We start from the raw sequence: 21,301 nt of genomic DNA on the forward strand, positions 1-21,301 counted from the left end.
ATTTGAAGTTTGGCAGAAAGTGACCTCCATCACAAATGTGACACTCATCCGTCCTCTCTATGACTTCGGCAGTCAGTTTTCTGACAATGGTGTCCTTGTGGCTCTGTGGTAAAAAAAAACTCACTCCAATGTTCCAACAGAGTTTGGGCTATCGGAGTAAGGGCATTATACTATTTGTCTTATTCGAGCACATGGTCTGCTGTCCTTTTTTTCTGTCCATCACAGCCAGTTAAACTCTAATGGTCATGAACAGAAAAAATAAATAATAGAGTTCAAACAAAAAGGTTTGGTGTGTGGCACCTAAAAGATGGTGGCTGTGCACCAAACCTTCTAAGCCTTTAGAGGAGTCGCTATGAAGGCAGCTTCTATGAACGTACAGAGATCATCGCTGGATGATGGGTGTTCTCCAAATATGGCTGTCCTCTGAACATAAGGGTGGTAGACCTAATGTCCTCTAACACCCTGACAGACCGAGATAAAAATACCAATGTATACATCAGGTCCTTAATAAATGCGAAAACTTCTTTAGCCCCCATTCTGACAGTGGTGATTCTCACCATCCTTCCAGAATATATAGACCCTGCTTCCTTCTGCAACCTTTTTCTAACATACAGAAGAGCGCTGTGGCACCACTGAATATGCTGTAGCCAGGAAAGGGGAAATTAACTACAGGTGATCAAATAAAATGCTTCTTCTACTCATAGTCGTTCAGCCTTCTGGCTTAATATGAAGGAGGTGGTCCATCCGTGCCTTGATATGGTCTCAAAGTAGTTTGCCATCTCAATTGGAAAGCCCAGAGGTATGTGCTCCACTCTAGCACACATGTGCATCACCTGCTTGAGTTACTTCTCTCTGACCACCATATGTATTGATAATAAACATCACAGAGCAAAATGAGATTTGAGGGTTCTGTAAAAGAACAGGATTCAATGGCTGTAATCTCAAGAGTTACAGTAGTGTGAAACACGAATGTAGTTGAGCTCTGCACAAAGAAGCCTCATCACTGCAATCACAGCTCTCTTGAAGAAAACTGCCATCAATAAAGTGACTAATACAAGCTATCTTCAAAGTTGCCAATCACTGCTTCAGCCTACAACACCATCAATCTCTTTTTTACCAAGAAGATGAACAACATAGAACTCCACTCCACTCTGCCTTCAATCCCTTTTTGTGCCACCACCATCCTTTAATTTCCACTTATACACTGAATCAACATCCTCAACCTATTCAAGGCCACAGCTATTGAAGATAACAATAAACCATCATCCATAGTGAACTCTGCTCATGGTGATGCCTTCACATTGTTTCATCAACATCCTCAAAGTCTCCCTAAACCTAGAACCTTTCACATACAACCTCAAAACACTACCATTCCTTCAACTGATGAAAGAATCTACCCTGCACTCAGATGGCATTACCAGCTATCATACCAACACCCACATATCTTAATTGAGAAAGCATTCTCTACGTAGCTACAGCATTAACCAACAAGAATAGCCTTTCATAGCACCACCAGTTCAGGTTCAGAGTACATTTCATGACAGAAACAATTACTCTACATTTAATCCAGTCCTCGTCAAGAATAGCAAGCATTGGCAAAACCACTGTTCTGGTTTAATGTACTAACATATGCAAGACCCATTTATGAAACGAAATCCAGTTTATATTGATGGCTCCCTTGCCTTCAATACAATTCTGTTTCTTTACTGATTTCATAGAAAGTGAGGATGGCAAAAAAACACGAATTATTTCGTTTCCAAGGCAGACACAAAAGTAGGACTGTATAGAAGAGTGACTTCCCACTCAACCTTCATTTGACACAAGAAAACAAAACAAAACTTTATTTTAAAGCAAGGGAGACTTCAATATAGAGAACCTTTCATTTCCAAAGTAAAATAAACCATCATATGACACTATCAATAAGCTACCAGAAGTAAAGGGCTGGAAGAGGGGAAAGTAGGACACATCAGGAAAGGAATGAGTGGTAGGTGGGGAAGTAAGAGGGCTGGGAGGCAGAGAGGGAGAAAGATACACATGAAAGAGGAAAGACGATGGGGTGTCATTGAGTAACAACAGAAAGGAGAAGATGGGGGATTAAGGTGCACACAGCAGCAGTAGCGAGACAAAGACGGGTATGATGGGAGGTAGAAACCATAAGGGATAGCAGGCAGGACAAATGAAGGGCAAGACAAGTGCGGGAAAGGGAGAGGCAGAGGGAGCCAGCAGGAGCTAACGCAAAAAGGCAATTGGAAGGGCAGGAACGAGCATTGAGGAGTGCAGTATCAGTGATTGCCATGGTTGGTGCTGGACTAACTGCTGCTTCTTTCTTTACACTTGTAAATTTGACTCCACCTATATTTCAGGGGGTGGGGACGTGAAAGTCTAGAGTCTAGACTTTGAAGTAACTTTACACTCGGATTTTGTGAATAGTCCTAAGTAATAAAATCACTACAAAGCATAATAGTAAACATACACAGGCAAATTACTCACAAGTGTAAGTTAACTTTGTGAATAGTCCACGTAGTTTTTTGTTATTTGATCAGTACAAGCCCGTTCAGTTGTAGAGTTTTCCATTTAAATACAGTGACATACATGTCAGAACTGGAAAAAAGAGCTTCTTATACACAGGTATAGGCTGAGTGAAGTGTGAGATTCTTTAATGTGTTGTCTTACAAGGTTTTAAGAAACATTTAACAATTAATTGGACATTGCAATTAAGATAGTTTTAATGCTGTTCCTGAATGACACATAAAGGGTCTTTTTTTCTCTTTCTAGGTAAAGCCTACAAATGCCCGGATTACAAAGACTTTGATTTCACTGAACCACCGGTGTTCACCCAGCCTTTGATTCACACTGCTGCTATTGCGGGCTACAACGCAACTTTGAACTGCAGTGTTCGAGGAAATCCAAAGGTACTGTATGGGAAGTCCAGTCAAAAAATAACATTTGTGGCATTGGTTGTAGGGCTCATCTGATGCATCGCTTCACAAGTAACATTCCGTAGTTACCCAAGTCAGTGCACTTGGAAAGTAGTCTGTATGACGAATACAGTATCTTTTCTGTGCCAAAAGCTCCCCCGTGGTCTTCCACATGGATTGTTGACTGCTGATCAAGCCATTGTAGTTCATCTCTTCAGTGTGCCCTGAGTCATTCTCCAGTACACGGATGTCTCTTTTAATAAAACAAACTCGAATCCTTCTACTGCAGTTTTGCCTTTGTCCCCCGGGTCGCTCCCCGGAGATCAAGCCTCATGCCGCAAGCAATTAACCAAACCTCCTGGGCTCGCCACTGTTTCAGATACAGAAAAAGCTTCTCTTGTCCCACAGAAGAAGAAGCAGACCACAATCCCACTACTCATATAAAGCAGTGGCATAACAAAACCTCAGAGGTACCCCCTGCAAGGCAAGGTGAGGGGTCCCCCATTACCCATTCCCTAAGTGCCTTGATGCTTCTGAGTGTTTATTTGTTTGCAGCTGGCCATCCCAGGGAGCCCCCTTTGAGGTTAATGGTGTGGGGCCGCCCCTGCAACGAAGTCTGCGGGGGGCCTCCATTACACCCCTGATATAGAAGCCGAATATACTCTGACGGACCTGGTCAATTAGAGACCAATCTCCAGTCTTCCCTGCAGGGCAAATGTGCTGGAAAAGGCCATCACATCTCTCTCTCATTGCACTGTTAGGTCAACAGATAACTAACTCACCACAAGTTGATTTGATGTCAACTGGAAATCAGAGAATACAAGGAATCTCCCCTCAAAAGCTATAGAAGCATTAAACAATGAGGTGTCATCTATCCAATGGCCCATTCACTAAACTTTTTTCTGAGCATGAATGTTAGACCTAGAAATGTAGAGTGGGTCATGCTCAAGAGTGGAGTTAAAGATATTTTGTCACAGAAAAAAGGTTTGTGATTAATGCTCCAAGTTCAAGGATATGACAGAACAGCGCTTATTGTTATACCCTTTATTTTTTCCTGCAGTACACTTATCAGTTCACCCTGTCATATTTTCTCTGCAACTCTGGCTGTATCACATGTGAGGTACTGAATCTCTGCTTGAATACATATCTCCATCAGCTAACATTATCAATGAAAACCAACTAGTTTTCCATATATATTTTTAAGAATCCCATACATGCCTGAAACTCAAAGGGAGAACTGGTAGTTGCCAAGAAAGTTTGCAAAACTTTCTTTGTTTAAATGAAGCATAAACCAAGATCTTGTTTAAAGTTCCCATAAATCTCCTCCCCTCATTTCAGACTGTTTTCTTTCCATGGGAAACTGCCTTAAAAATTCCACATTCAACAAAGATGTTTCAAAAAACATATACTGGTGGTAACAAAATCTTGCTCTATTACCTTCCAGTGGCATCTGGTGAATTTTTAAACTGGTAGGGCTGCCATCCATGAAAGGATGACTATGTATCTTATCCAATGTGAATAAAGTATTACTAACCAACGTTATATGACCTGAAAACACATTTGAAAGCTAAGGATTTGAAGCACCTAAGATTATCACTTATTCAAGGCCTTTTTAAAACATATAATTTTGATTAAACTACTTTTACATCTCTCTAAATGGATTTATCCTGCAACATCATTGCCAGCCCTCAAAAAATCCAAGAAATGTTGCCAGACCTGGAGGTCTGGCAACATTTCTTAGATTTTTAGAGGTCTGGTGTCTTGAATTATCTACTGAACAATTGGCCCATGAAACGGATTCATAAAAGACATTTTAACATTTCTTTTTATACAAATATATCAAGCTATATTGATTTACATACAATACTAATTTGAACAGTGTTCTGATTTTCAAGAAATAATGGAGTACTAAACACTGTAGTTAGGTGGCAAGCAAACAAAGAAGAAGCCACCCATCCTGTGACTGAATTCACAATGTGTAACCAGCAAAACTGAGTTTAAATCCCAGCGGTTCGCTCCAATGCAAATCACTTTACTGTGCTTCATCCTAACTGAGCATCAAATCTGAGATCACCTTTAGCAAACTCAGTTCATGCTGACTGCTACGTGACAACTTCATGTAAGGTTTAATAGACAATGATGGTCCATATGCAGCAGCAGTACTAGCCATAACATGGACATTACAAAGTGACAGTTACTGACTGAATGTTGTCAGGGCACTGGAGGCGGGGACAAGACCAAGTTTAGAAAAAACAAGTTACTTACCTGTACATTGTGGTTCTCCAGTATTGATATCTTATATAAATGCACATGCTTGACTCTTCCCCGTTGTAATGGTGGGAGTCTCACGATAACATTAGAAATAGCAGTAATAAAAGATCACCATAGACCTCCACAGAACAGAAAAGAAACTTAAGTAACTTTTCAGCCTCATTTTAAAACATCGAAACTTCAGGCAATCACAGCTGAGACCTCAGTGTTCCCTTTCCCACAGAGCCACCATACCTCAGATTTCGGGCACTAGTGTATGGTATACAAAACCTCTGAGGAGGGAGGGTTGCATGTGAATCTATAAAAGATATCAATACTCGAGAACCACAATGTACAGGTTTCTTGTTTTTCTCCTGTATTGAATCTTTTATAGATACACATGCTTGAATCCGACTAGTAAGCAGTAAAAACACAATAAGGGAAAAAGAAAGGTGGTGGGCAGGTGAATCATCCCACCATGACATAAACTTATAGCATCAGAAACCAAGAAGACAATAAAAGCATACAAATTTACAAACAGCATGTAAAGAACATTGAAGGCTAAAAGCCGCCTACCTTAGGTAAAGAGACATCAAACTATAGCTTGTCCAACAGCGAAATCTGCCTTTTTACAACCATAAAGGCAGTAATGCTTTGTGAATGTGTGAGCGTTCACCAGCGTTGCTGCCCGGCAAATGTCAGGGAGTGATGCTCCCGCAAACAGGGCCAAGGAAGTCGCCACTTTCCTAGTAGAATGAGCTTGTGCTTTCGCAAGAAGCGGACGGCCAACTTTCTCATGACAAAAGGAAATCGTGGAGGTGACCCAACAAGCAATGCTGGGCTGTGTCAAGACTTGTCCTTTCCTAGGTGCTGAGAAAGAGATCAGTAGCTGAGAGGATTTACGGAACATCTCAGTTCTTTGCAAATAAAACTTTAAACAACGTTTATTGTCCAGAGAATGAAATGCCCTTTCCGATGCTGAGTATGGATTAGGAAAACGGTCATTGGTAAAACGATCAGCTCATTGAGGTGGTAAGTTGAAGGCACCTTAGGTATAAAAGAAGGGTTAGCGCTTAGGATAACCCTGTCCAGCAAAAATTGCAGATAGGCTTTTTTTAAAGTGAGAGCTTGGATTTCACTGACTGACGTAATGGCCAAGAGGAAAGCCACTTTCCAGGAAAGGAACTTCAATTCGCATTTGTCTATTGGCTCAAAGGGAGGACACATCACTTGTGACAGAACAGGGTTTAATTGCCACAAAACTGTAGGAGGCTTAAAAGGCAGAAAAGCTCTAAAAAGTCTCATCATAAATTCTTTGATGAGTCGTTTAGACCACAGAGAAGTTTGATTTGAGCGTTATCTATACCTAGAAATTAAAGCAAGGTGTACTCTTATGCAAGAGTGAGAAAGTCCTGGTTTTGCTAAGTGCAGGAGATAAGGCAGCACCTGCTCCGGAGATGATGAGAATGGATGTAATGCTGGCGAGATGCACCAAAACACACAAGATGATGACGAAATGTTGCACAATGGCAAAACATTCACCCCCCAGTCACAGATCTGGGTTTAATCCATTGTTATTTTGCTCACCAAGCCACCCCAGTTCAGACATGGCCATATGCAAATCAGTCTTGACCCTGTGCCTCATGGGAACAGTCCAGACTGAACTGCCAAGCCATGTCTTCCCCGGACCGGAATCAAGCATCCTAGGACCGGTTTCTGGCTATCAGCCGTCTTCAGCCAGGATAACTTGACTCCAGTGGCGTAGTGAACACGGGACCCACGTATAGGCATACCCTTCCCACATAGGGTGAACAGCAAAACACACAAGATGATGGATGGAATGTTGCACAATGGCAAAACATTCACCCCCAGTCACAGATCTGGGCTTAATCCATTGTTATTTTGCCCACAAAACCACACCAGTTTAGACATGGCCATAAGCAAATCAGTCTTGACCCTGTGCCTCATGGGAACAGTCCAGACCGAACTGCTAAGCCATGTCTTTCCTGGACCGGAATCAAGCATCCTAGGACCGGTTTCTGGCTATCATCCGTCTTCAGCCAGGATAGCTTGACTTGAGCACAGAATTTCTTCCATTTAACTGTGTAACATTTCAATGAAGACAGAGCTCGAGACTTCTGTAGTACCTTAGAACACTCCTTGGAAAGGCTCACATCCTCAAATTCAGCGTGGTGAGGAGCCAAGCCAAGCCGACAAATGAAAAGAGGAAATTTGTGGATGAACCACTTAGCCCTGGTTCATGTATAGAAGATCCTCCTTTGGAGGGAAGAGAATCGGAGCACACCCTGATAGGAAATGTAGCTTGGTGTTCCAGAATTGACTTGCCCAACCTGGAGCAATAAGAATGATCCAACAAGGCTGTTGCTTCATTTTCTGTAGTACTCGAGGAATGAATGGAAACGGGGGTAATGTGTAAGCGAAGATCCACACCAAGGAAACTGGAAGGCATCTCCCCATGAATTTTGATGCGGATGTCTTCTTGCAAAAAGAGGACACTTTTTTGCTGAGGATCGTAGTGAACAGATCTAATTTTAGGTAACCCCAGAATTGAAAAACCTCCTTCAAATGCTGGTCGTTGAGCTCCCATTCGTGGCACTGTTTAGAGGCACTGCTGAGAGAGTCAGCTTTCTCGTTGTGAATCCCTGGCACGTGCTCCACTCGCCAGGAGATATGGTTGGCATGGAGCCATTCCCATATCTGCTGAGCAAGAAGGGAAAGCACTTGAGATCTTTTTCCGCCTTCCTTTCGGAGGTAAAACATTCTCGTAGTATTTAGCGTCCTGATGAGCTCTGGTGCATTTTGATCTTAGGCAGGAAGGTTTTCAGACCTAGAAACACTGATTTGAGCTCCAGAATGTTTATATGGTACTTTGATTCCTGTTTGGACCACTTGCAGTGAACCTGTATTTCTTGAAGGGGAGCCCCCCCATCCGTCCATCAATGCATTCAAGGTCATCACCAGCTGTGGCACAGAGTGAATAAAAGAGAGGCCTTGCGACAGGTTGTCCTTGACCATCCACCAGGTCATAGCAGCTGTCATTGATGCTGAAATGCGAACTGTGTCGTTGAATGAGCCTTGAGACTGGACCCACTGCGCATCGAGCTGCTGCTGCAACGGTTGCATGCGAAGTCGGCAACTGGGAATGAGCGGGATGCAAGGTGGCAGCCGTCGGAGCAGGTAAGTGCAATTTAATATATGTATAATTCTTTTTTATTCAGTGAGTATTCCCCTCCCCCGCCTCACATATTCCCAATATGAGCGACCGCTACTGCTTGTAGAATAGAAGCTGAAGGTCATAACTGTCTCAGCTTCTAAACCTAACCCAGGGATAGTAGTCCTCCTTTTAATTTGCCGGTACACTTGGTGTGGTTATCCAGGTCACAGGACATATTCTGGACCTTGCATTTTATTGGACAAGCCTGGGAATGAGCGGGATGCAAGAGGACATCATCCCCAGCATGGACTTGTACTAACCTTTTAGTTGAAAGAAGCTTTGCCGTACCCAGAATCTGCATTATTATTTCTTGAGTGGGAAAGACCTTGCCCAGCTCTGTGTCATGATGTGCACCCAGAAAGACCAACAATTTGGCCGGGATAATGGACACATTTTCCAGATTGATGTGAAGACCGAGATTGGAAGAGACCAGATAGGCTCTCGTTGAAATTTCTGGCGCTTGAAATGACAGAGCCTATATGAGCCAATCATTGAGGCATGTTATGTTATGTTATGTTATGTTATTGGTTCATTTTTATAGCGTACGGCTACTCAGAAAGAGTGTCCCGGCGCTTTTATTGGAAAAGACAAGAGAACTGCAGCATAATAACATAACACCAAATGAAAGACTAAGAAAGTAGTGAGCCAGAGATACCAAAAAGAACGGCTACTGAGTAAAAAGCCACGTCTTAAGGCCTTTCCTAAAAGCCAATAAGCTAGTGGCACCCCGCAGGGCCAGCGGCAGAGAGTTCCATAGCTGAGATGCCAGCACTCCAAAAGAGCGCCCACCAAGGCGCGCTTTCTTTACCCGAGGGACGACAGCAAGGTGCAGGGATTCCGACCTCAGAGACCTGGTCGGATGATAAAAGACCATTCTCTTTTGGAGGTACTTAGCTCCCCCCTTGTGAAGAGCTTTATAGACCAAGGTCAAAGCCTTAAAGGCGATCCTCTTGCGAATGGGCAACCAATGTAACGTTACCAGCAAGCCCGAGGCACTGGAGCGCCTACTAAGGCCGAAGATAGCCCTGGCCGCGGCGTTCTGCACCACTTGAAGGCGCTGCAGCAGGTACTCGGGAAGGCCCAGGTAGAGAATGTTGGAATAATCCAACCTGGACCCAATCAGGGCCTGAACTGTCAGCGTCCTATGTTCCACGGATAACAAAGGAAGAAACCTCCGCAGCATCCTAAGGATGCCAAAGCACATGCCAGACACCCCCAGGATCTGCGATTTCAAGGTTAACCTGTTATCCAGCATGGGAACACCTGGTGACCTGAACATCTTAAGAAGGCCGCTATCGGTTCCATTCACTTTGTGAACACTCTGGGAGCGGACTTCATAACCAAATGGAAGCACTTTGAATTGGTAATGGCACCCTGCCACTTTGAACCTAAGGAATTTTTTATGTTGAGTGTGGATGGGAATAAAATAGGCGTAGAGGAGATCGAGAGAAGCCAGATAATCCACTTTTTCCATGAGAAGAGGAATCTCCTAAAGAGAGAGCATCCTGAAAGATTAACTTTTGATTAACTTGTTCAGCATTCTGAGCTCCTTGACCTGCCTCTATTTTCCATTTTTCTTTTTGATGAGGAAGAAGTGAGAATAAAACCCCGATTTTTGCTGGTTGAGGGGTGCTTCCTCTATGGCCTGCTTGAGAAAAAAGCAGTTTTATCTTCTTTTTGAGATCTGGAATGTGGCGGAGCAGACTTTTCACAGTGAAACATTTGGAGGCTGCTGAATCATGTGGCCATGCTGGAAGATATCCAGAAACCATTTTTCTAAAGAAATGGAGTTCCATTTCTGAAAGGATGCAGGGATGACGTATTTGTGGTGTGGGACTATGGAACCAGGGGCTTGATTAACTTCATCCTCTCCTATTAGAGTCTTGGAACTTCCTAGCAGATTGCTGCCTCTTGTGTCCTGCCGGTCTTGAATAAGTCTGAGCGTTGTTTGACTGTAAAGACCGGTTGTATGGCTGTTAGGTACTTTGCAGATATGGCTGATACCGCTGCTGAAATTGTGAATGGGATAGGCATTGCTCCCGGCCTCTAGCCCGAAAAGACCAAAAGCGGCGCTGCTGGAAATTCTTAAAGGCTTTGACTGTATCCTTGCCATTCTTTATTGATTGTAGCTCCTAGTCTATGTATCAAAGAGGCACTCGCCAGCAAATAGCAATTCTAAAACCTTAGCTTGGACCTCTGGAAGAAAGGTGGTTTCTTTTAGCAATACCTGGCGATGCAGAACTGCAACTCCTGCTATTTGTTGAAATGCAGTGAATGAAACGTCCATGCCTACCTCAATGAGCTCCGGAAACTCTTTTTCTCCCTCCAAAAGAATATCTTTTGCCTCTTACTATCTTCCAGGAGATACTCAAATAGAGTAGAGATGTCCGACCACATCTGCCGGTCATATCTCCCCAAAATAGCCTTGGCATTAGAGGCTGTAATGGAGGTAGCCGCCAGTGCCAAGTTTCTGAGAAAGGTAGTACAACAGGCATCATGAGCTCAGAACTCAACACTTAACCAACATATAACACAATCCAGTTCTTGTGTTTTGGAAAAAAAAAGTTCAACTACTATTTTTTAATCACGCAGCAGCGCTCAAAACTACACTGTTCAATCCAGCTTCATCACGATTCTCTGATGTGCGCTACACCACTTACCCCATTCTCCATGCTCTCTCCCACCTGGGCCACCATAGTTTGACCTGCCTCCCAGAAACAGTATGGCAGAAGCACGAATAAAACTTAGGTGCAGATTACATTTCCCCACAAGTCTAATGCAAAGTCAGCCACTGTTTTTTCAGGTTCTTACCCAGTGCTGTAGTGGTTAGGAAATTAGTCTTTAGTCCTTAGTTTTTCCTTCAGAACAAGCCCGGTCCCACCAAAGGTGAAGCCTGGGATGATTATTTGTAGCTTCTGTAGTGACCGCCTCTCACGTCTTCACCCCCGCCTCACAACTTCCCAATATGACCAACCGCTACTGCTTGTAGAACAGAAGCTGCAGGTCATAACTGCCTCAGCTTCTAAACCTAAGGCAGGTATAGTACTGTCCTCTGTTTAATTTGACGGTATACTTGAGGGGCCCATCCAGGTCACAGGACAGATCCTAGTCCTTGCATTGTCTTGGAAAGGCCTAGGTTTTTGCACATATGCTAGATAATCCTGAAGCCAGGGCAAAACATAAAAGTCAGGATACCAGATACACATTCAGTTGGACACTCAGGGCTAGGATATACACCAGTAATAAATGTAGAAGAAATTCATGTCCCAACACAGGGGCATCTAATGGGTCTTTCAATGCAAATGATGCACAACCATAGAGATACTATACATTTACTAACATTTGCCTGTAAAATGGAAAAGCTTTTGTTGCAGACCACCAGTGCCAAGCATATAGAAATCTCCCCCACGATCACAGGAGCTTGAGACGGACCTCATAAAGTTCCAGAAAGGAGTACACATTTTAAATCGTTTGACTAGCTCATAGACATCATGCCTCTTGCAGGTCCAACTTGCTCCCTTAGAAACCAAGGTATCAAAGAAATATAGGTTTCATTCTACTAGAAGGCACTTATACACAGTAAGAAAACTTGAACCTGTTGGAGAAAATGGGAATCCCATGCAATGAAAAAATTGTAATTGCTTCAGTACAGTGAAAAGGTAAAATGGAAATCGTGTTTGTGCCTGGGCCCAGCGGATGGAATGTATGTGAGCCACCAGTTTCTAGGAGGACTTGATATGGAGTTAGCGAGCTGTGTAGTACAATTGTGGAGAATGAAACGCAGCTATAAGAGGTTTGTTGCACACCACACCAAACTCCGGGCAGCACAGAGCACCTAATCATAAAAATGGTTTAATCTGATGAAAAATTGTCACCGTATTTGCATGACATAATGCCCTTCCATTTTCTTACCTGCTATATAAACATTTGATCATAACGTACACAATTACAATCTGCTTTAAATGTTATGTTTTGCACTTAAAATTGAGAGTCACATACACACCTATAATCAAATTAATTTTCATCAGTATACTATGAGTTTCACAAAATGAGTTGACATGGCAGTGCAAGACAGGCCAGGATCGATCACATATTTATTTTCAGATTATTAATTCATTTGTAGATAGCGTTATGCGATTTCTGTTAGAAAATGATTTCAGTTTTGTGATCTGCTGAACGAAGAACTCCCTCTTCCCTATTGCTAAGTCTTGCCACCCATTTGTATGCATTTTAGGCCCTTCTTTGTGAATTAGTCATTTAACGTAGAGTGTAAGCTTCATATTGCCTACAATACCACCATTTTAATTTCAAATATAAAATGGAAGAAAATGAATTACTGGCAAAAACAGGATGTCCTTGTTATCTAATGAACGGTGTCACAAATGTCTTCAAATCTTTCAATTGTGCTAGAGCATGTAGACACAACTGGCCCTCAAGAAAACAGCACTCCACCTTAACAAAATGCATGGCGGTATTATAACAGGGATGACCACTCCATGCTTTTATTTCCACAGCCACAAATTATTTGGATGAAGAACAGAATAATAATACAGAACGACCCGAGGTACAGAATGTTTAGTAACCAGTCTGTGTGTACACTGGAGATCCGCAAACCGAACCCCTACGATGGAGGAACTTACACATGCAAAGCTGTGAATGAGCTGGGGGAGGCAGAGGTGGACTGCAAATTGGACGTAAAAGGTATGCCTTTGATCTGCTTTTCAAAATTATTCATACAAGTGGTGATTCATCTATAGTGAAGGTTGAAAAACGCAATACGCAAGTAAAAGTTTTCAGATTTGTTTTCCAATATAGCCTAGATTTCGAATTTGGTATCAAAGCTCTTTTAGGGTCTAGGTTTTTTTGGGGTCAGTGGGTGAACGATCTGACATACTGTCATAAAGGTAATTGCCTTTTGATAAGTGTCTGAAAGCCTTTTGTGATAACTCTGCACAAGAGTTCAATGGTTCATGTTGAATGAAGTCTCAGGCACCAACATCTCGAGGTCATCAATGGTCCATGTAAATCAACCACACACTTGATTTTAACAACAATTTTTATTTTAAAAGCTTCATCTTGTAATTGACTGTGTGGAAGCAAACAGCTGAAGATTCTGAACATGAAGCCAAAATCCTGAGAAACTATCTCGGAAAAGGAAAGCAACAGTTTTCTCAGCAATGTTACACAGATTTAACCCCCAGATTCATGAAAGTAACGTTTTGCGAGTCCTTAATAGCGAATTTTAAGGATTCGCTATTAAAGACTCACAAAACGGGATGCATGTAGAAATCGCAATATTTTATGCGATTTCTACTGCTTCCTTATTTGCGATTCGCTAATTGCTAATCGCAAATAAGGAATGGCTTTCCCATTCATTCCTATGGGCCGAAAGGCACATAGGAATGAATGGGGAGTCATTCCTTATTTGCAATTCGCAATTAGCGAATCGCAAATATGGAAGCAATTTCAAGGGTGCCAGGGTGTCCAAAGGACACCCTGTAGCTCCCCTGAAATGCAAATGTACACTGGTGTTGCGCACACACATGTCCAAAAGACATGTGTGTGTCTAACATACAACTTAGAAAAATGCGCTAAAGTGCATTTTTCTAAGTTTTTGCTATTTACCACGTAGATAGACTTCGCGGTAAATAGCGGCCCCAGATTGCGAATTCGCAATTTTAAAATGGTTCATGAATTGCATTTAAGGAATGTCAAATTGAGATTCCTTAAATGCAATTAATCGCAATTTAGCGATTTCTAGAATTGCGATTTTTGCATTTGGGATGATGAATCCCAAGTGCAAAAATAGCGCTTGCAAAGGGCCAGATTCTCAGAATCTGGCCCTTTGCGAGCCGATTTTACTTTGATGAATCTGGCTGATAATCCCCAAAGGATCTGGGCTGAAAGTAATAAATTTTCCAACTAAAGAATTGTTAAATTCTCTACTTGTATTAAAAGTCCCCTTTGAGCAGTAACCAAGTATGGCTCTGGGAAATGTTTGCACAGTTACAGTAAAGCACATACACACAAGGCTGCTGTTTGATGTCATAAAAGAGAAATCACTTGGAGGCAACAAACCATCACTACAGACAATGGCCTCTCAGACCACTCGTTTTCTATTTCAATTGGGGCTAGATTTTGTCTCACAACTGTAAAGTGTGGACAAGACTAAGGGCAGTGGCGTAACGAAAATTAAGGGGGCCCCCTGCAAGGTGCGTGGAGGGGCCCCCTACGGACTCTATCAGGAGCTCTCCGGCTGAAGTTCTGTGCTGAGGGGGCACCCTGGAGCTTGGGGGTCACCCGCACCGCGGCGGCTGCAGGGGCCTGTGTTACGCCACTGACTAAGGGCCTAATTACGAGTTTGGCAGTCCATTGGACTGCCAAACTTGCGGTGGCTTGGCAGGAACCGCTGCTGTGGCACCACCAAACATATTACGAGTTTCCAGACCACCAAATTTTCAAGGCGGGGAGGCTGTCATGCAAAGTGTGGCGATCAGGAAACTAAGGGAGCTCTACAGGCCCCCCTGTTGCCCTTGTGCATGATGGTGCATGCAGGGGGCCACATATTGTGCCCTGTTGTCTGTCTGCACCCCTGTTCCTGCACGGGATGGACTGCAGCAGTCCATGCCATGCAGGAACTTGTTTTAACAGTCCCACACCAATGCCCTGCAAGGCGAACATATGCACCTTGGCACATTATCTGCGTGGTACTGCCAAAGCACTACCCGCCAGACCAGTAAAGTACTCCTCATCTGGCGAGTGGACGGGCGGCGGTCGAGTTTGGTGGTGTGGGAGTGGGGTGTTGGCATGGCGTTCCGTTCCCACACCACCAAACTCGTAGTCAGGCCCTAAATCACAGAGCACACAGAAAATCTTTCAAGAGATCAGGAGAATAGAGGGCACAGTGGCAAAAGGGTCAGAAACAAACTACTGGAAAGAACGATTAAATGAAACACACAATGGGAGAGTGAGAAATAAACAACACTATACAAGGAATGATAGAGAGATATAGAAAGATATTAGAGAAGGTCAGGATATAAAGATGCATTGTGGAGGACAGTTGGACAATAACAAAATATAGTGGGCCGGAGAGGAAGCAATAACATCTTCAGGAGTGACTGGCTTCAGAAGCAAACTTGGGGTTCAGTGGATAGATCCAAAAGCACACAAGGCCACTGTGCTAATGAGATAATCATGGAAGAAAGTGCATGGGAATGGTTGATGCCGAAGTGGTGGGTGATGCTGAGTTCCCAGAGAGGGGGTTAAAGTATGAAATCATGCTTATGGGATGGTGTGAACAGCTAACAAGGCACTTGTGGGAGAATACAGGATGAAGCATGAGTAATAATTTCTCGTTCTCCTGCTGCCTGTTTTGGCTAGTGCTCAGGTGGGGCGAACATCAATATCCCACACGGCAGCTATGCAGTCAAAACAGTAATTTCCTAGGATGGAGAGAGCAAACACTCCTTTTCCACATTTGAATTAAACACATCAACCACTGTCATCATCTCGGTAGGCATAGAGGTAATTTTTCTTTTAGATTACCATAAGGCATTGAAAGAAGCCTTCTGAAAACACCATGAAGTGTTCTTTAGGCTGCACAAAATGCAGCCCTAACAGTAATTTGGGAAGTAAAAATGCTAAACTATGTACTAAATGCCAGAAAGGAGCTGTGCCTGGCTCTGCTTAACAAATATGGTATGTTTCAAAGTTGCCTTCCCAAAATGGGCTAACAATACACTTTCAACAGCATTGCGTGCTTTGTGGTTCTGTTTTTGTACAAATACATTTTGTGAACGCATACTGCTGCTACTGTAGTGCAGTGGCAAAGCTGGTCCCAAGAAACGGAGGGACAAAGACAGAATCAATTAAAAAAAATATTCACAACATAGTTTAAATTGCGTTTGGCAAGAAAGGAGAATAAACTATAGAGGTGCCCCATTTGTGAAGACTAAACATGATGGACTGGAGGAAAGCAGACCGAAACCTGAACCACAAATGATGTGTTAAACTGTGTCATGTATTTGACGCTGAAGGGGTCTTATAATTTAACCAGTAAAAGGAGTTCTTCTCTATTGAATAAGTTGTAAAGCTGAGGCATTGCTTTTTAAGATGTTCCTGAAACGGGTGCAGCTAAAAACATCCCACTCTCCTACAAATAAATTACTGAATAATAAATAAATTAGAACAAAATGACCATATATGAATGCTTCTGAAGAGGAGCCTAGGTAAATAAAATGTGGCTTAGGCATCACAGCTCTCAATATGCCTATTGACAAAAATTTCTTTTAAAAGTGGATCCAAACCCGAATGAGGCTTAAATCAGACTTCTCCATTTCCTCAAAAGAGTGAATGTTGGCCAAAAGAAATCCCCAAACCCTGCTGTGCTGTTGCACCATCTATTTTGTAAAGACATTCTACAATTAAAGAAACCACAAAAAGGTTTTTTCCAAGTGGGCATTTTACTGGGCATTGATGATGAACAACCTAGATATAGAGTGTGTTTTAGCCTGACCAAGCATGACCAGTATAACCCTTGAATTGACAGAATGGCATTACTTTCTTACTCTAGGATTTGGATCCGGTAAGCTTTGGCAGTCCATGGCAATAAAGGAAAAAAACAAAACATGCCAATAATAATTAGGAGCAACAGACCCCCTTTTCTTAAATATGCAGAAACATTGAGCACAGAGAAGGTTGACCTCAAATCAAATCGTTATATTCACAATCAAGTGATGATAATCCTTCAAACCATTTGCACCCCGCAACATTGAGAGGAATGTCTCGTAGTAACAGTCCCAAGCAAATTACACACTGATTCACTTGACACAGGGTTCAAGGGGTAGGAGCCACATATCTGAATGAGAGAAATATGCAAACGTACACAACAAAATTTGATACCAAATTAATTCAGGTGAAAGTCTGCAACAAAGGTTTCTCTAGAAGTTTAATGTACTTGGTTTAAGCTTGATCTTATCTTCAAAATTTTACTTTCTTAAAAGAATGTAACTAGGTCTTGCTTATAGGCTGCACTCTGTCAAACTCTGCATATCATCAAGCATAATTGTATGTGGGGGCTGTGCAGACACAATTGTTAGCCAGAATTGTTAACCTCGTTATTGATCTGCAGTCACCCTAAACAGCTCTGGTTCTCTGTAGGTGCTCTACCCAACCTTCAGCAAGGGCTGGCAGAAATGCGCACTGCCCAACCCCCTTCCCCTCCCCTTTCCCACTCAGAGAATGCCAGTCCACTTGTAACCTCTGCTTCAACAACAACAAACCGACCCCAAAATTTTGTGTAAAAAACATGTTAACTAAACAAAAGAATGACATTTTGCAGGAAGGATCCGGTTTAATATTAAGGAACGGTACAGAATGCTGTGTTTGCCTTTTGGTTACTTCAGAGTGTACAGAAGACGGGAAAATACAGCTTGATGATAAGGGGAGAGGTTAGAGTCCAACTGGATCTTTTAAGTGACTACACTTGATATTCTTTGATGTGACCCCTTCTTTTTGTTGACATCATGGAAAGGTAAGTGTGATCAGGCAACCTTGGTACGTTCACTGAAACTGGGAATCAGATCTTTCTCTGTAACAGAGTCTTTGCTCTGGAAAACTTCCAATGTGTCAATCTTTTCTACAGCAGTTTTTATCCATTTGGTAAAAAACTGTTGTATAAGATTCTGCTGCTGCGTTTCACCACATCAATCAACTTCATAGCATAATCTAACATAGAGTAAAGTTAGCCTCTGGAAAAGTTCTCATACGAGACAAATAGAGAACTCCCCGAGAGAAAAGTTGATTTTATTTTGCTTGCCAACAAAAAATAATCTCTAGTCTTTCCTTTTTTACAATCATAAAGTCATCTGTACTTTGCTTTTATGCCGACTAAACAATGGACCTTACTGCTTGCTTAAACATGATGAATATAGCTTTGTTTGTCTCTGTATCCATGTCTTTGTTTATTTTCAAACTACATTTCATAATAAAAATTCCTTTGCACAAACGGATTGGTTCCAGATCGCTGCAGCCATGTTTCAACAGCCAATCAAATTGATTTGTGCATATTAATACAGCTTATACTTATTAATGACAATGTTGAAGTGCCACTCTCTCCCGCCTTTTACCTCCCAACTGCTTTCATTTCCTTTACATTTGACATAACCAAGAATTTAAAAAAATCATTTTACCTTCGTTCTGATCATCCAATGAGTGCACTACTTATGTATTAGCAATTAAATGCTCACCACTTCTTTTTCTCTCTCTCCCTTAGTTGCACAATAAGGATTTATGAGTGTATATTGTCATCCAAGGTAAGCTTTCATATGGTTCTGGCATATGAAGCTTATGTCTGTATATATAAGCCATACATACCTTGTGTGCATAGTATGGCAGAATTTTCATTATGTAATCTAATGAAAATTTATTTTTTATTTTAATGACTAACTCAAACTAACTCGTTTCAGTTCATATTTAATTGTCCGTAAACTAACTTTTAATACTTAATATTTAAGAGTTCTACTATTTGTCCTATGCTGCACTCTTGCAAGTGTTGTAGATTTTAGTTCTCAACACTGCAAATGTTGCAGACGAGTGCAATTGAGCATAGGTACTCGCTGACCAGCCCTAAGAAGCCTTCGAACTAAGATTTCAGTACCACCAACTAAAATATGCAAATGAACTCCCATTGCGATCCACTGCTGCAATGAATATTAATTGTGTCCGAATTAGTTCAGCCCTCGAGTATTGTCAGCAAGTACCAATGCAGCAGAATATGCAGCGGAATCATGTGGTTAAAACCTTTGGCTGTACGCGACACAGCTCTCTACGCACATAGCCAAGAGGTCTTCACGCCCACTGCTTGATATCACTGAACTGCCAACTATTGTCCAAAAGCCAAGAAAAGCATGTTGTTCGACAGAGATCTTGCAAAGCATGTCTTCATATATGAACTGTGCACACCATGTATGTAGCAATCTATGTAATAACTCTGCAGAATACAGTGTTATGAAGAAGCAATCAGAAAATAATTATCTTCCTTAAAAGTTTTCAAGTAGAAACATATGGCGCATTGGCTTCACTAGAAGGAAACACATTTCTTGCCGATTTTTTTAGTGCATACATTTCTAGTACATGCAAAGCCCTGCCCTTTATTTGGGACTATTGCATGCACATAGAAGTGAAGGAGAACGTTTGCAACTTATTCAGTTGTGATATTTATAATAAAAAAAATTTGTACTACAGAGGTAAAGCTTAGCAAATTGCTACACCTATAACTTATTTTTCCACCTACTTTTGTACACCAAACTGTTTCTAAAGATGGATAATAAATGTTACACAACTCAACATTGCTTCTGCGACCTAATTCGAAAAAAATGTAAGTTTAAATTATCCTCTTTAAGCAATGCAGAAGGATTCTACAGGTTGTTCATTAGCCCATTGACCTATCTGATCAGCTGGAAACATACGTACCTGCATATAGACCACAATAATTCTACCTAGTGCGTACTACATGCATGTCACCCACAACATGAATGGAGGGTAAGAGAACAGCATTATGGAAATAAAAGTATTTTTTTCATTGATTTCAGAAGCTTGGTTCGAAGTTTATATCAGGGCATCGATGCCCTTTAAATCCAGACTTCCATGAAGTACAACCTGGGCTTCAAAGCACTGTAGAACACGGCAAACAAAACATTAATTACCCAGCCAATCCATGGAATACTATGTTGCCTCCATGCTGGAGCCAGAATGTTTTGACAAGCCCCCTAACCGGCTCTCCAACACACTTAAGCACGCCACCCACCAAAATTCCCTTTTTGTTAATGATTATAGACCTATGTCAGAACGTAGAATTAAAAGAAATTCACTGCTGGAGTTAAACCCTTCTCCTTCGAAGAGGAGGTGACTGTGACAGGAACTACTTAGAGACCACCCTCATCAACTTCAAGTCTGTTCTATCTCTACTACCTTTTGCCTTTGTGCATTTATGATACCATCTTGTTATCTGGTTTCTCCCTCACTGCTTATATAACCTCATGGTCTACACTGCTATGAAACCTACGCTAAAACTTAGAAGTGCTGTGGTCATATCAATGCTTCACATGCTTAAGCACTTTCTGATGATGGCAAGCTAGTTAAGTGAAATCTGGCCCAAAAAAACTTCAAAGCCCTTAAGCACCCACCATTCGTTTTAAAAGAGTACCTCTCAAATATTTGATATTAGGACTATCTTCAGCAAGGAAGAAGTAGGTCTCGAAACAACGGTGGATTACAGGTTGTGTGGATTTCTGACCAGTAGTCACTTCCCACGACCCAGAGTTACTAACACCAAGGGGAATTTTAAAAAGGGCTGCATGAATTTTCATCACTGGCTATTAGGAGAAGACAGTTATTTTGCTAATATCTGGGTCAGGGAACATATATTTGTCATAATTTGGTGAAATGAAATAATTTTGGTAATTCCTATAGTGAACAGAAATACTCCAGATTACAAGATTTTGTGGAGTCTACAGGAATTGGTGTTTCTGCACTGATACCCAGATTTTTTTTGTTGCTGGTGTTTCACCTGGAAATGTCGGTTCCTTACAGCTCAAGTCTCTGAGTGAAATACTTCCGGTCCATTTAATTACTGTCGAATTTGTAATGCCAATTTGACCAAATTGATGTACACTAGTATTGGTAAATAGGAAAAACCTAAGCGTTTCAATTTCCTTTTTAGTTGCTTATTAAGTAAGCAAGGCAGAAATTCTACAAAGTAAACCAAATGAGGCTGCAGCAATTCTTAAATCAAGATAAAAAATGTGTGCTGTCAGGGTTGACTTTAGGGCAGTGCGACTGGTGCGGCTGCACTGGGTGCTGACCTGGGGAGGGGGCGCTAGGTTTAGAAATAACGTTC

General features: G+C 41.9%; 1 protein-coding gene across 20 annotated transcripts in view; it reads left to right on the forward strand.

The window, feature by feature from the left end:
• MYBPC1 (myosin binding protein C1) overlaps positions 1-21,301 on the forward strand; it is a 339,911-nt gene that overhangs the window by 310,825 nt on the left and 7,785 nt on the right. For 12 of the 20 annotated variants that reach the window (XM_086919135.1, XM_086919143.1, XM_086919131.1 and 9 more), the window contains 2 exons: positions 2,776-2,912; positions 12,918-13,104. In XM_086919135.1, coding sequence (XP_086775261.1) covers positions 2,776-2,912; positions 12,918-13,104 — 324 coding nt within the window. Of the gene's footprint in view, positions 1-2,775; positions 2,913-12,917; positions 13,105-18,676; positions 18,717-21,301 lie in introns of all 20 variants that reach the window. The other 8 variants (XM_086919137.1, XM_086919138.1, XM_086919140.1 and 5 more) reach the window with 1 other exon arrangement.

Source organism: Lissotriton vulgaris, chromosome 1_1 (genome assembly GCF_964263255.1).
Source record: "Lissotriton vulgaris chromosome 1_1, aLisVul1.2, whole genome shotgun sequence".
Lineage (NCBI taxonomy): Eukaryota > Metazoa > Chordata > Amphibia > Caudata > Salamandridae > Lissotriton > Lissotriton vulgaris.